Here is a 15,117-nt window from a genome sequence, read left to right on the forward strand (position 1 = left end):
TCCCCCTTCTTCTGAGTCTACGGCGTGTGCTCTCTTCCTCCTCTAGCCTGCTCGAGGATGCTCAACCTATCTCTCCGTCGCTCTCTTCTGTGATATGATCTCATTTGCAGTGCTGATTTCACTGTCTACGATTAGTGTCCGCATCCAGACCTGCCTTTATCTACTGCATCGGCCTAAGATCCCCGATGCCCCCCAACCTTATGACAAAGTTAAGGCGGGGAAGTCCTAACAACGCCCACCGCTCGCTCGATCCCATGGGACGGCAGAAAAGCTGCATGTGGCCCTCCGCACTGTCGCTCCACGGAAAACGCAGAAGTTGGGGTTCTGGAGTTTGGTTTGGCCGGAGAGTCCCATGGTTCTTCATCTCACCCACGGAGGCGCTCGTTTCAGACTCCTCCAGAGAACAAAGGGAGATGGCTCTGTCTGCAGGATGGTTCCCTGGCACCGTATGGATGATGAGCTGTATAGAACCCTTTGGGATATCGACAATCATAGCCAGTCCGGGGTTCTCCCGATAAGCTTTTCTCTGACATGCATGATGATGCAGACCGTCCCGTCCCAAGACTCTGTCGGCCAATAAACTCATGCCAGCGTAAGCAGGGGTCGGGCGCTTGTCAGACCAGGATGCCGCGTGGACCGCTATCAGACGATAGATCAAGAATCTCACCTTCTTCTCTGACTCTCTGAGGCTGCGAGGACAGCATCGCGATATGCCTGGGAAACGATGATGCTTCCAGTTTGTCAGGGCTGGATGCTTGCTACGGAACACTATTGATCAACAGGGGTTGCGCTCCCGACTGGCAAGCTTGGACCCCCTTGGCAGAACAAGTGGCCGAGTCCCTTTTGGTCCTGGTATCGCACTGACACTGAAGTCCTAGGTTCAGTTGAGGCAGTGATGTACGCCCCGTACTCTCCGTACCAGGTACGGTGTCTGAGTGGATACACCCATATCATGACCGCATACGAACCGGCTTCTTGTTCGTTCTACACGATGGCCGTGGTGAGGGGTTGGAGACGAACGACGAAGTCCAGTCCACTAGCTCCTCCAGGCTGCAGTTTAAGGTCTTCCAGAAACCGCGCACACACCTGGCAGGCTGCTCTACCATCGCACCCCGGGCGATCCGCGGCGCCCCTCCGGCCTAAGACTGTTCGGTCGCGCGGAGCCGTCGCCGGCAACGGCTTGCTCCTAAGCTTCTCGTGGTATCTGACGGTTCGTCGAGCCTATCGTACTATGAGCCAGACAGCTGCTGTGACTCGTTCCATGGACTGCTGGTCTCTCACGCCGTCGCAGCGTTCTCTATCCCCGTCACGACGGAGCTCCCCACAATCCGCAGTCTTGGCAGGCCCGCTGCTGCCCCTATGGCATCTCTCCCGTCGACCCGTCCCTCCTGTTCTGGAAGGGGAGCCGAATATCCTCATCCTCTCCCTACCTCGTCCTCGTCCTGTGTCGCTCCTTCCCCACGCTTCTTCGCTTCGCCGCTGACATTCCTTTGTTCTCCGCGCCGTCGCCGGTCCGCTCTCTCCCGGGCTTCCTTCAATTCAATCTTCTCTCACTCTTAGTTGACATTGTAATCAGTCACCTATTCAATCCGTTTAGACAGCGCTTAGCCCCACGGTTCTCTTTATTCTGTGTCTCGCTGCAGATTGCAGATGCGCTCCAGCTTTGCTGTCATTGTGTTGGGCTTCTATAACAAGCCCTCTTCAGGCTCACCCCTAGTCTCTCCCTCTTACGTTATACAATGAGATACGGATTGAGGATTGCATTATGCTTCCTTTTACCCGCGGCGATCCTACTGCTGGTCCTCGGTAGGCATCTCCTGGACCTCTCCAACCAGTACAGCGCGGGCGCATACTTGGTTGAATTGCTCCGTGGATCGAGGAACTTCGAAGCATTGGCCTCCCCGCATGGAGCCGTTGGAGACAAAGTGATCGTGATGGCGAAGCTCGAGAAGGAGCACACGGAGTGGGTGGCGGAAGAACTCCCTGAGTATGTTGCGTCTCTATCTAAAACTCTTTCTTACTCGAAGAAATAAATTAACTTGCAGGAAGTTGGCAACGCGCAATATACACGGTTAACCCTTCCCGTCCGTCCGAGGGCGAGCACGCACTCACCACGCCCGTAAATAAAGGCCACGAGTCCATGGCCTACCTCACCTACATAATCGACCACTACGACAAGCTCCCGTCCACAATTGCCTTCCTCCACTCCCACCGCTCCGGCTTCTTCCAGGCCTGGCACGTTGATGCGCCTCTGCACGACAACGTCGCCGCCATGCGCGCGCTCCAGCTGGATTTTGTTCAGCAAAACGGCTATGTGAACCTGCGCTGCAACTGGAACCCGGGATGTCTGAAGGCCCATCGGAAGAACAGGCACGTCACGGAACGGGTCTGGAGGGAATTCTTTGAGGGGACCAGCACACCACCCCCACCGAACACGACAGTGTCAACGGCAGATGGCGAACATTCCTCGTTATCTCTTTCTCGCGCGGACAATGGTCGGAATCAGAAGATGCTCGGGATCCCGAACGAGGTCGGAGCCGCCTGCTGCGCGCAGTTCGCCGTGTCCCGGGACCAGGTCCGGAAACGGCCGGTAGAGGACTACATCAAGTTCCGGAAGTGGGTGATGGAAACGGACCGGGACGACGCGTCGAGCGGGCGAGTCATGGAGTTTTTATGGCACGTTATCTTTGGGAAGGAGGCCGTTCAGTAAGTCTGCCCTTACTTATTTGGTTTAACTTGAGGACGTGACTAATACTGGTACCAGCTGCCCTGACCAAGAACTCTGTTATTGTCAGGTCTACGGGCAGTGCTGAGTTCCAGTCCTGTTCTCATCTAGCGGGATTAGACGAGAATCATCTCACGGGGTGATTACTCGGACTGGCTAGTCTGACTTTCGATTCTGTGCACATATTTATATGCAAAGTATATATACGCTCAATTTCTTCGTCACTGTCCTTTGGCCATAGTCATGGGTAGATAAATTACTTGCATACTTCCTTTTATTGTGGTCATTATTGTTACAGGGTGGGACAGACAGATAGCAGCTGATTGGATTGGATATATATGCGATGCGGTACGGCGTGTACAGGCGTGTACAGATGCTACAAGACAGGACAGCTGAGTTTGTCATGTATAATTTGTATAATATCCAAATCTTGCTTCTTGGAACGAACACGAAATATATATATATTCTATAACATAGTACATATCTCGTTATTCGATATCCATATATCTCTACTCGCACGGAATGGACCCGAGAGAATCTGTATTACGCAAAAAGCCTGCAATATCTATAGGTGTATAAAATTTGTAACACCCTTGCTGCCAACTCCCGAACGATAATGTACAAGTAACCTGCCACCCGGGTCTGTCATAGCCGGAAGGCTCGGTATGGACGTTAAACTTGATTATAATAATAATAATAATAATAACCTGCCACCCGGTAAAACATCAGGGAAAAAGAAAATAAAAAAAAAGAGCAAGCCGATGACGTCATGATGTTCGTTCATTAGTGGACTCGTGTTCGTGCTCCCCAAGTTCTGTGCTGGGTATCCAGAGATGTATGCATTTTGGGTGATTATCAGGGTGAGCAAGCTATCGCCGGTAAATCGGGACCCTTTTTCGCCCTTTTTTTGTTTCTTTTCTTTCTCGTTTCATTGACCATGACCATGACTAAGTACCTACGTAGATTAGGTAAACTACACCTTCTGCTCGAAAAACTCTTCGATCCGCTCGACTAGCTCGGCCTTTTTCCCTGACGTTGGGAGTTTCTGAGACGTGAGGAAGTCTTTGAGGATGGGCATTGTGAGCTGCATGCATCGATGTCAGCATCCAATGCAAAGATCTTACAGGCTTTGAAAACGAGAATGAAAGCGTAGACGACATGATACGACGTACCTTCGACAACGTCCCATTCTCGTAACTCTTCCGTATATCGTCGGCTGTGGCGCCGGCGCCGGCTTCGGTCTTCGCCTTCTTCTTGGCCGGCTGGGCACCTTCGTCGCCTAGCTCCTCGTCTAGCGGTTGGCCTTTAGCGGCTGCTGGGCGTTTGACGAGAGTGGATGTCTTGGGTTGTCGGGATTCGATTTTTCGGTACTGCGCTTCGAGTTCTTCGCCCCAGGAGATGACGTAGTCGCCGGCGCGCTGCAGGTGAGGGTGTTAGTATTTGCCGTATCAATATTGGTTGGGATGCTACAGTAAAGGAGTACGGGGTTACGAAGATTGAGACGAAGAGGGGAAATCCTACTTTGTCGATCTGTCTGTATTTCGGAATTGTCTTGTCCTCGGGTTTCTCGGGCAGGTCTTCATCCAAGGCTAGCGCTTGTAGAATGCGGTAGTGCCATTGTAGCGCTGCAACCTCTCAGTAAATGCCTACTCATGGCGAAATAAACTGAAATTATATGTCTTACCAGGGTTGGGATACTTCATCGGATCGTACTGCCCCTTCGGCAGCTGCAACTGCTGAATCACCGTCCGCATCTGATCGATCAGCGGCTCCGGGGCCACGATTAGATTCGTCTCCGGGTTTTGCCGGATATCGTCTGCGAAGGGCAGCGGCAGAATCCACATTCCCGGGGGGATCTTCTGGATGCCGTTTTCGTCCTGCTTCTCCGCGCCTGCGATCATCGCCGCCAGGACGGGGGTCGCGTTCCGTCGGGGGATGAACCAGACTAGCGCCATCTTGTTGTCCTTTAGGAGCTTCTGGTACAGAGCGGAGAAGACCCGTGTCGAGCCGACGTAGTCCTCTTCTGAGGGGTAGATGAAGGTAGGGTGTTTCGTTGAGGCCCAGAAGGGGAGGGATGAGAGGGGTTTGAAGCCGATGATGCGAATGACCGGGTCGCCGAAGTTCCTCAGCGCTGCTTGCTCCTCGGGAGTGAAGGAGATCTGTTCTCCACCGAAGCGGTACGCTTTTCGGATCTCCCATTTCTCTACGGTTCGCGCGGTGTCGTCTGCGATTTGCGTCGTGACTCCCTTTGCGATCTGAGGCTTCTCACCTCCGAGCCAGACGTAGCAGCTTCGAGCGGGTTCTTGCCGCTTGAATATGAGGTATCCAGTGACTGATATTCTGAACCCCGGGCCTATCTCCAGGGGTATGTTGGAGAACAATGCTCTGCGCGGAACGGATTTGGAGTTTATGGAAGACAAGAGCGAGTTGAGCAGCGAGATCCCATCACCGCCAGCTGATGAGACCTTGTCAGCTTGTAGGAAAGCAGGTGCTTCTGGGTCTGTTGGGGAGGCTTTGTATATGATGTCCTGCGCGCTGTGAGTATGTGATGATCTATGGGATAAGTGGGATTCCTACATCGTAGAACTTTGATCGATCGAACTCGTGGTCGGGTTTAGAGATCGGGAAGAGCTCAATGATCACTCCAAGGTCGTAAAGATCCTTTGCGCGGACTGTAGCAGCCGAGCGCATGGTTTTATCGTCACCATGAGGGTCGTCATTATCTGTCACAAGGAACAGTCGTCTGGACAAGAAGTTCGATGCTTTTGAAGTGAAGATCTGGTTGGCGCAGAAGAGCACGTTGGCCATGGAGACCCGCTCCTTTGACGGCACAAGTGTCTCCTTTGCCTTCTCCTCATCCTCAGCCAGAGCGCGCAGTTCCTTTACAGCATCTGCCGCCGGGACATCCAGGTCGGTGAAGAGATAGCAATGTGGGTATGAGAGTTCACCACGATTGTTCTCCTGTTCGTCGTAAAACTTCGACGCCTCAGTCCCATATAGCAAGACTCCAATCATGTCTCTGGGGTTGGAGATAATGCGCTGCTGCATCATGTGGTACGCGCATTTCAGGGCGGCCGTCGCCGGCGATTCTTCGGTGGCCTTCTTCCCTTCGGACGGCCGTGGAGTCAGCATGGATTCGCTGACTTCTATGGCAAAGAGAACGGCATCCTTGACGGATTTGTAGCCCTAGTGAGGCCATTATCAGCATGAATGTGAACAGGTGAGCAAGGAAGCTCGGAGACCGGACGTACACTGGTGTCGGTCTCCTCTTCCTCCTCCTGTACTTCCTCCTCTCTCGATCGATCGTCGTCGGCCATTTTTAGAATCCAGTAGATAACAGCGCAGACAGAGTACCTGTTAGTGATAATTGAGCACAAAGCAAAGTGAATATAAAGTGTCTACGATGTTTCTGAAGTGCTCTGTCTGCCTGCTCCGCTGCCTGCTGGCCACACGTGTGACGCGATGCCCGACGCGGGGAAACACGAAGGTCATGTGACAGCCTCGGGGTCGATTACGCTGGCTGTCGTCTGATTGGCCGGCAGTCCGTGCTCGGTCATCAAAGCGCTTCTGGAACTCCAGATTATCGAATTGAGCCCGGGCCTTGCCACTGTCCGACGCTTATATCCAGGTCCAGATACCCCCGCCTTGCCCGCAGAGCTATCTCTGCTTCTATCCAATTATTTCCATTCATTTTTGCGCTAGCAAAGGCGACATTCACCAATGGCGCTGCGCAATCCCTTTATGATTCCCGGACGGCTACGGAGCAGTGTCTGCTCCGGTATCAGACCAGCGGCACGCAGCTACCTAGCACACAATGTACAACAGAGATCAGGGCTGGCGACGGTAGTGCCGCCGGTTACACAGGATGCAACGGGCTCGAAAGGCCCTACTGCCATGGTCTTCATGAACATGGGTGGTCCATCGACAACAGATGAGGTCGAGGACTTCCTCAGCCGGTTATTTGTATGCTTTCGACCATGCTGACCCTTTTTAACATTCTGCAACTGACTACGATCACTACTCGCAGGCGGACGGTGACCTGATCCCTCTCGGACGTCTTCAAGGATACCTTGGACCTCTCATTGCCCGTCGGAGAACGCCCAAGATCCAAGAACAATATTCGGCCATCGGAGGCGGCTCCCCCATCCGCAAGTGGTCCGAGTACCAATGCGAGGAGATGTGCAAGATACTTGACAAACTATCGCCCGAGACCGCACCGCACAAGCCCTACGTCGCTTTCAGATACGCCGCGCCCTTGACGGAGGAGATGTACACGAAGCTGCTGGATGACGGCTTTGGGCGAGGCAAGGGGGGCCGCGCGGTAGCGTTCACGCAGTACCCGCAGTACTCTTGTTCTACGACGGGCAGCTCGCTCAATGAGCTGTGGAAATGGAGAAACCGCTTGGAGGGCAAGCGTGCAACTGGGGGAGAGGTGGATCCGTCGGGGACGGTCCAGTGGAGTGTCATCGATCGCTGGCCGACGCACCCAGGTCTGGTGGAAGCGTTCGCGAAGAATATTGAGGACCAGCTCGCGACATACCCGGAGGACAGGAGAGACAGAGTGGTGCTCCTCTTCTCCGCTCACAGCTTGCCCATGAGCGTTGTCAACAGAGGTAGGTCTCAACCAGTAGTGGCGATAGCAAGATACATGCTAACAAAACCAGGCGACCCATACCCCGCCGAGGTTGCTGCGACTGTGCACGCGATCATGGAGCGACTGGGATTCAGAAACCCATACAGACTGTGCTGGCAATCGCAGGTCGGGCCGTCCGCCTGGCTTGGAGCCCAGACGAGTGACACAGTGATGGAATACGTCAAGCGTGGCCAGACGGACCTGATCCTCGTTCCTGTCGCCTTCACGAGCGACCACATCGAGACCCTCTACGAATTGGACATTGAGGTCAAGGGCGAGGCGAACCACCCGGGCGTCAAGCGAGCGGAGAGCTTGAACGGCAACCCGATCTTCATCCAGGCGCTCGCGGACATCGCACTGGACCATCTGCGGAAAGGAGAGAAGTGCTCTCGACAGATGACCCTGCGGTGTCAAGGATGCAAGAGTGAGAGATGTTTGGAGCAGAAAAAGTTCTTCGCTGGAGAGCAGACTGCTCATCTCGTGCAGTAGTTGATGTTACGATTTCTTCTATACACGTGTTGCTGGAATGCGGCGTTGCTATGTAACATTATTGATGAGAGCCTGTACACTATACCTAGGATAGCAGGCCGGGCTCTTAGGAAGACCGGCACAGGGACCGGTCCCTGCAGGACTTATATAATTATATAAAACCCAATCGGATGACATTCATGAGGTGACCTGGAGAAAGAAATTGAACCAATGGCCAATTGCTACTTTGGCCATCGTTCCAGATAGCACGGGGATTAATAATACTGTAGCATGCCAAGTCGTCCCCTCACCGGAGATATGCTGCTTATCTTATCACCGACGCCAGATCGGCCGATTTGCTGATTTCTCCGATCGACGGTGACGCTCGCCTTACCGTCTGACTCCATGGAATCATGCTTGGCCTGACCGGACCAGGGGCCGCTGTGCCAGCGCAGATGGACCGCCAGCTTTCCCTCTGTATCACCCTCATCTGCTGGCGCATCACGTTGTACAGCACGAGGGGGTAGTCATCACTACGTGTTGCATCGGCCAGTGGTTACGAGGACTCGCGCAACCCCCTCAATGCGCCCATTGATTCCCCCTTCTCTGGTCACCTTGTGCTGCTCTGTCTGTAGTAGCCATATTTCTCTGTTGTTGTCGGTGATGCGCGGGTAGGAGCTACCGAAGGCCTACTGGATACACGACTGTTGGCCTTAGTACTACTCCCGAGAGCATTTCCACAGTGTCGGTCATGGAGAACGAGACTCCTTTCGCTGTGGATGCGGATGAAGATGCGCGATTGCGTGCCGCATCGACTGCTTCAAATGCCAATAACTTGCGTGCCCGGAACCCTGCAGGCCAGGTAGACAAGGGCGTTATACAGACTCACGTTCATGAGGAGACGCCATTGCTGTCGCAATGGAGAGTTGGAAGAGCTGGCTCCACAGGCGATGAGGATGGCGTGCAACTCAACACGCCCTGGCTGGGTGCGAAGGAGGTCGAAAGCAAGCCATGGTGGAGGAGGCCCTCTGTGAGCTTGTTTTCCTTCCCTAAACTGTTTTGAATAGCTGATTTCTCATTCATATCCCAGATATGGTGGTTGATACCTCCGCTTCTACCATTTACACTGGCATTTGGCGGGCTGGCAGTCCCCAAAATCAATCTGATCCTTGCCCTCATCTGCAGAGACTATCTGTCCGATAGGGCCTCTAAGGATCCCAATTTCACGCATGTCCCGGTCATTTTTGGGGGCGACAACTCCCAATGTCAGATACCACAGGTACAGTCCTTGGTGGCGCGATTTCAACTCTACTTCAATCTGATATCGGGGATCCTCTCCGCCGTGGTCAGCCCACGACTGGGCCGTCTGTCGGATCGGTATGGAAGGAAAATGATTATCGCATTGGCCACCTTTGGAGCCATCATGGGAGAAGTGGTCAACATTGTCGTCGCAGCGAGGCCTGACCAGAGTTCGGTGAACGTGCTCCTCATCAGCGCTTTCCTCGATGGTATGTGCGGGTCATTCACGACCGCCATGGCGCTGATACATTCGTACGCGGCGGACTGCACCCCTCCGGAGAGGAGAAACGTCGCTTTTGGGTATTTCCACGGTGTGCTGTTCAGCGGTGTCGCTGCTGGCCCGTTTCTGGCGGGCTACCTCATCAAAAAGACGAAAAACATCATCAGTGTCTTCTATACGGCTCTGGGATGTCACACTTTCTTTTTCCTAATGCTGGTGTTTATAATTCCTGAGTCGTTGTCTATGGAGAGTCGACGGATCGCTCGAGAAAAGCACCGGGCGAAACTTCTTGATGAAGATGGTGGTTCCAAATGGCTTTCGTTGGGCGATCTGAATCCCTTCAACCTCCTCAAGCCCCTATCTATACTTTTCCCGCGAGGTGATAGGCCTGGTCCTCTCTTCCCCACCGGCCGCGGTGCCAGTTCTGCATTGCGGAGGAATCTTATTCTCCTCGCCGCAATCGATACCGCCGTGTTTGGCGTTGCGATGGGCACCGTCCAGGTGATCATCATCTATGCCGAATACATGTTCGACTGGGGCAACTATGAATCGAGCATTTTCGTCTCACTCGTCAACACCGTCCGGGTAATCAACCTTCTCGTCATACTTCCGGCAGTGACACGGATCGTCCGTGGCCCACAGAGCGGCCAGCAGCCCAACACCGGCTCCGATATGCTCGACATCGTGATCATCCGGCTGTCGATCCTGTTCGATATGGCCGGATACATTGGATACGCCACGGTGCGGACGGGGTCACTGATGACACTCTCCGGGATGGTCGCGGCCATTGGAGGCATGGGGTCGCCGACGCTGCAGTCGTCCCTCACGAAACATGTCCCTCCAGACCGCACCGGACAGCTTCTCGGTGCGATGGGCCTGTTGCACGCTCTTGCCCGGGTCATTGCGCCGACCATCTTCAATCTGATCTACAGTTTGACGGTGGGGAAGTTCACGCAGACGGTGTTTGTCTGCTTGGCGGCTGTGTTCGGGCTGACGTTCGTTATGAGTTGGGGAATTAAACCGCATGGTGGGTGCTGTCATTGCAATAGTTCTACGATCCTCAAGCAGAAATACTGACGTGTATATACAGTCTACATGGAAGCATCTCCGCGCCCGAGTCCTGAGCCGCCGAACGACGATGAGGAGGAGAACTTAGTGTCACAACAATAATAACCCTTTTTTTGATCGGATAGTACGATATATAATTTACTGTTCAATGTCGTGTGCAGGATTCCCTTATTCTGTACCAGTCGTCCTAACATCTGAATTTTTTGTATCACAATGGATATTGACAGGGGACCCTTTTCGTTGACTTTGAGGCTCTATTTGGGTATAGAATTTAATCTAAGCTACCTCCATACCTACTTACAGTAGACAGTCAATAATATCGTTTCCCCTTTGAGGCTCAGTTCTACTCTACAACATGTTTACCCGTAATCCAAGCCACCAGAAATTTTCCTTCCCTCTGTTGCTGTCAGTTCGGAGGCTAAAACTGTTCATCACACCCAATATCCTTGTCCAAGCCACCCTACATTCTTACTATACTGTGATCCGGGTCGACTTTCCCCATGGTGTCTATTTTGTTCTCCATGGTAGTGTCTACCTGTTAGTAAGCAGGTAAGCACTAAGTAGGTACCTTTTGGATAGCTTTGATATGATATCACATGTAATGTACCTATTGTTACAGCATAAAATAGAACAAGTCTTTATTCCCCAGCCAACCTGGTTTAGGTAGACAGGGATGTACTGTAGATGTTGGCATCCATAGGAGTGTATTTTAGTACTGTACAGTATTATACAGGGTTGCCATATCTTTCGTTATCCTCTCTCTCTCTCTATCTCTCTCCTCCTCCCCCCCCCCCCCCCCTCCCTTTGTCCAAGCCATCTACATATGTTGCCACTTTTTGCTTTATTGTGATTTATTTAGGCTGGCTTCTCCTAAGGCCTGTGATCTATCACCATGGTTAGTTACCTAACTTTCTGATAGCATAGCCTTAAAGTCACATGATTATAGAATAGCACGCCCGCCAAGCCATCCAAGTAGCAGGTAGCAGGGGAAGGGGAGGGCGTAACGAAAGATAGGTATGGCAGCCTTCTTACTGTATGGACTGCGTTCCAAGCCAACCTACTTTCTGCCTAGGTAGTTTCTGTTTCTTGTTCATCTATCATGATGTCTTCTAATTAGTAAGTAAGTTACTGAAGCGGCCCGGGGGTAGGTAAGTATTACCTTTTTCGGATGGCCTCAATATCACATCACATGTACTGAAAACAGCATGAAATAGATGGACAAGTCTTTGCCCAGGCGCTAGATGGAAAGACAGTATTAAAAAAAAATCCAGGATAAAGTCGGATCTTAGGTAGAAACCTTCTTCCGTGAATTCGGAGACCCCGATCTCATTATTATTATTATTATTATTACCCATTCAACTCCACAGCACAGACATGTCAGCACCTGAGCAAACTAGTTTGATCTGATAGATCAGATGCACGGTTGACAGCACAATGATCAGTGGGTGCAATGATAATAATTCGCCACCATCAACAACCGAACTGCTTAACTGTCCACTACCTAGCGTGACCTTATGACCGCCCTCGGCGTAACGGTAGGCGTTGTGACTCTCGTATCATGCCGATTGGCTGAGCTTATTAGATAGTTAGAAAGCGGGGTTTATATTAGTTTAGTATATCATACAAGGAGGGCAGAGAGAAATGCAATCTGATGTGATAAGATTAGGTAATTTGAGACACACATTCGTACATTCGGGGAAATCTTACGTCCTATACTGTATATATAGAATCATATGGGTGAGAAAAGGAAAAGTATGTCTGTATGAGGTATTACCAGTACCTACCTGATATCAACACCCATGATTGGACAACAATAAAAAAAACGTTATGTACATCTCTTGCCCTCCAACTAACGCATCATATCCACATTCTCAACCTCAGAGGATATCTACTCACGACCTCTCTCCTTAAACTTCCGCTGCAACTCGAGCGTCCCGGGCGGGGAGTTATCCGCGCGTACGTACTCCTGCAACCAGCTCGGCCAGCCTCGCAGACCGGACACCAGACTGAGTTTGGGGGGCAGGATCAATTGCGCTCTCTCCGCCTGGAGGACCTGATTGACGACCACGTCGACCACTGTCTCCGCTTCCATCACGGGGCCGTTGAAGTTGGGCCCTAGTAGTTTGTCGACGAGGGTGGTGCGGACCCAGAGTGGGTGAACTACGCTGTGGGGACCGTCAGTTAGTTACACGTTGTCCGCACTCTCTTAGCATGATATCAAGACTTGAGCTCCTGCGTCAAGCCCTCATGAAAGGCATGGACCGCAGCTTTGGTACATCCGTAGTCCACCATCGACGCCGGGACGATGAAACTCGCCATGCTTGCCATGGTGACGATGTGCCCGTGATCCTTCTCGATCATGTAGGGCAGGAACTCCCTGGTCAGCCAGTAATGCGCGAGGACGTTGACGTTGAAGGTGTCTGCGATCTGCTCCTCCGTGGCATCCAGGATGGTCTGGCCGGTACAGACACCGGCATTGTTGATCAGAACCGCGGAGTCCCCGACCTCCTGACGGATCTTCTGCGCTGCTTCGTGGATCGCCTCTGGGGAGGTGACGTCGATGTTGTAGAAGTGGATATTGTTCTTTGTGGAGGATGGTTTCTTGGGAGGAGTGATGTCGAGAATGACGAGCGTGATGTCCCTTTCCGTGAACTTGCAGACAATCTGTTCCCCGATCCCGTTGGATCCTCCGGTCACCAGAACGATCTCCTTCTTCCAGTCCCAGATAGGGTCCCGGATGGTGTTGTTGAGGGCGAGCTCGCTCAGTAGCCGGTTCAGCTTGTAAAGGATGCTGGCTCCAACCAGGACTTTGACGACGTTGTCGAATATGGCGAGTTTGGTTTCATTTTTTGAAACGAATGAAATCAGGCTTTGCGGAACGTCCAATCGTGCCAGAAGATGAACTGCAGCTGTAACCGGTTGTTGGATAATACCTCCGATGGAATTGATGGGTGCTTCGAGAGCCTTTCTTTAGAAGGCTCTATTTTGAAGTTTCAAAGAGAGGTATGAGGTACTGTGTTGTGAGAAGTGCACATATAGGGAAATGATGTCTTATATACCCTACCTATACACCTACCTATTTAATCCAGGTTCAACCTGGGAGGCTAAAAAACTTTTGACGCCTAAATGCATAGTCCCGGCATACCTCTGATACCTAGGAGGTAATTCGAGCATGAATAATCGGAATAGACTCGGTTTTCAGCTCCCATAGCCTAGTTCACAAGCCAACCCTGTTTAGGTAAATCCAATTCATGCTGGAGGTGAGATAGTCTCCGCACCCCGAGGTCGCCGATTCTACTATCTGCAGCCTTGTGTATGGCCTTGTGGATGCCCTAAAGAAGCAAAAGCCCCGTGGCCCTGGCATCGGTGCGATCAAAGAGGCCGGCTGACCTTGAGCAGTTTGCAGCTAACTCAATGCCTTCACGGAAAATGGCTAGATATGTACAGGTGACTACTTTACCTGTCACATTTTACTATTTCCATTTCGGGACCCGCAACGGAACGTCGAGATATCCCGCTAAAAAAAAGTCTCGGCTGAATTAACAGATTGCGTGAGTTTGCCAGTAGCCTATCTGATTCGACATTGATCGTCTTACCCTGGCAGTGGCATTGGCATAGGGCTCGGGCCTTGGATGACAGATGTGGCTGGCTGATGACCACCAACCGACGGCCACTATCGCTCAACGTCTCCGTATCGACAGCTCCACAGTGGAAGTAGTGTTGCCAATACTTCAGCTCGCGATATCCTTATGTCCAAGGCGGCGTGCGACTTTGTGAGTGTCGAAGACTCGGAAAACAGTACATATTGCGTAAAGGTATTGGATATCTATGCATCGCTGAAGTCACCGCCTGCTTTGATGACTGGACCTGAAGGCACAACGCTGTTGTTTGCAGAGGATCGCCACGGAGAAATTTTCCAACCAAGATTACGGGCCGTTCCCGTTGTCGATCTCAGCCTTAAGAGGCCAGGCCATCATTTTCTTCTTGTGGTGCCGCCTGCACTCCTGTGCCGAGATGTTTTGTTACACTGACATCCCTGTTCCCGCCACCTACCGTGTCGCCTTGGCTATTTTGATCAGGCTTGATTTGTGTTACCTGTCAGAACGTCGAATTACCTTTTGCATAGCTTCAACATGACATGGGTATAAGATAACGATCTGCCCAGTTGCTAGACAAGGATGTAGGCTCTAGCACACTTACTGCACGACAACGAAACTAGATCCAGCGGACCGGGCCGTTCGTTGCGCACCTCTTGTGGGTCTCGGAGTGAAGAGTAGGCATTTGATTTATGGAGGTGACATTACACTTGATGAAGGGTCAATTGATAGATCACATCTTTTGAACACATCCTTGGGTGACTATGACTACCTGAGTACCGATGTAGGTTAGACGGTAGTCGCCACAGTCGCAGCATTGATTGGATCGTTATGGGCGCAGGCAGGTTATGGGAGGTATCTAAGGCAGCTCCCCTCTTGATCAGGTCTGTCTGTCTGCATGCTTGTCAACCTGGGAGAGCCTGCAAGCAATGTTTAATTCAAAGAAATCTTGATCCATGGCGTACCTCCATAAGTTGTATAAAGCATGAATGATACGACAAATCATGTCCGAGAAGCGATACGCCCGGTGATGGTTGGATTTGTAAACATTCAAAAGTGGGGTAATGGAAGCCAGATGAAGTTTCCGAAAATCACCTGGTACGTTGTG

The 15,117-nt window shown here is 51.9% G+C and overlaps 6 protein-coding genes across 6 annotated transcripts; 4 read left to right on the forward strand and 2 right to left on the reverse strand.

Moving 5' to 3' along the window:
- Positions 1-895: 895 nt before the first annotated feature.
- On the forward strand, positions 896-1,483 carry VTN00DRAFT_1244 (uncharacterized protein; the record flags this gene model as incomplete). Its single annotated transcript, XM_069427330.1, has 1 exon — positions 896-1,483. The coding sequence occupies one exon, from the start codon at positions 896-898 to the stop codon at positions 1,481-1,483; it is 588 nt and encodes a 195-aa protein (XP_069291946.1).
- A 256-nt stretch (positions 1,484-1,739) lies between these two features.
- Positions 1,740-2,813, forward strand: VTN00DRAFT_1245 (uncharacterized protein; the record flags this gene model as incomplete). Its single annotated transcript, XM_069427331.1, has 3 exons — positions 1,740-1,987; positions 2,050-2,706; positions 2,765-2,813. The coding sequence occupies 3 exons, from the start codon at positions 1,740-1,742 to the stop codon at positions 2,811-2,813; spliced, it is 954 nt and encodes a 317-aa protein (XP_069291947.1).
- An 885-nt stretch (positions 2,814-3,698) lies between these two features.
- Positions 3,699-6,042, reverse strand: VTN00DRAFT_1246 (uncharacterized protein; the record flags this gene model as incomplete). The annotated part of the gene is made up of 6 exons (XM_069427332.1): positions 3,699-3,809; positions 3,898-4,143; positions 4,247-4,350; positions 4,410-5,253; positions 5,303-5,911; positions 5,977-6,042. 6 exons carry the CDS (start codon positions 6,040-6,042, stop codon positions 3,699-3,701), a joined length of 1,980 nt encoding a protein of 659 aa, XP_069291948.1.
- A 403-nt stretch (positions 6,043-6,445) lies between these two features.
- VTN00DRAFT_1247 (uncharacterized protein) lies at positions 6,446-7,847 on the forward strand (the record flags this gene model as incomplete). The annotated part of the gene is made up of 3 exons (XM_069427333.1): positions 6,446-6,688; positions 6,753-7,338; positions 7,390-7,847. The coding sequence occupies 3 exons, from the start codon at positions 6,446-6,448 to the stop codon at positions 7,845-7,847; spliced, it is 1,287 nt and encodes a 428-aa protein (XP_069291949.1).
- Positions 7,848-8,577: 730 nt separating this feature from the next.
- Positions 8,578-10,515, forward strand: VTN00DRAFT_1248 (uncharacterized protein; the record flags this gene model as incomplete). Its single annotated transcript, XM_069427334.1, has 3 exons — positions 8,578-8,856; positions 8,917-10,372; positions 10,436-10,515. 3 exons carry the CDS (start codon positions 8,578-8,580, stop codon positions 10,513-10,515), a joined length of 1,815 nt encoding a protein of 604 aa, XP_069291950.1.
- Positions 10,516-12,301: 1,786 nt separating this feature from the next.
- VTN00DRAFT_1249 (uncharacterized protein) lies at positions 12,302-13,587 on the reverse strand (the record flags this gene model as incomplete). Its single annotated transcript, XM_069427335.1, has 3 exons — positions 12,302-12,578; positions 12,638-13,381; positions 13,559-13,587. The coding sequence occupies 3 exons, from the start codon at positions 13,585-13,587 to the stop codon at positions 12,302-12,304; spliced, it is 1,050 nt and encodes a 349-aa protein (XP_069291951.1).
- Between the last annotated feature and the right edge of the window lie 1,530 nt (positions 13,588-15,117).

The sequence above is a fragment of the Thermoascus crustaceus genome (assembly GCF_041956765.1).
Source record: "Thermoascus crustaceus strain CBS 181.67 unplaced genomic scaffold VTN00scaffold_1, whole genome shotgun sequence".
Lineage (NCBI taxonomy): Eukaryota > Fungi > Ascomycota > Eurotiomycetes > Eurotiales > Thermoascaceae > Thermoascus > Thermoascus crustaceus.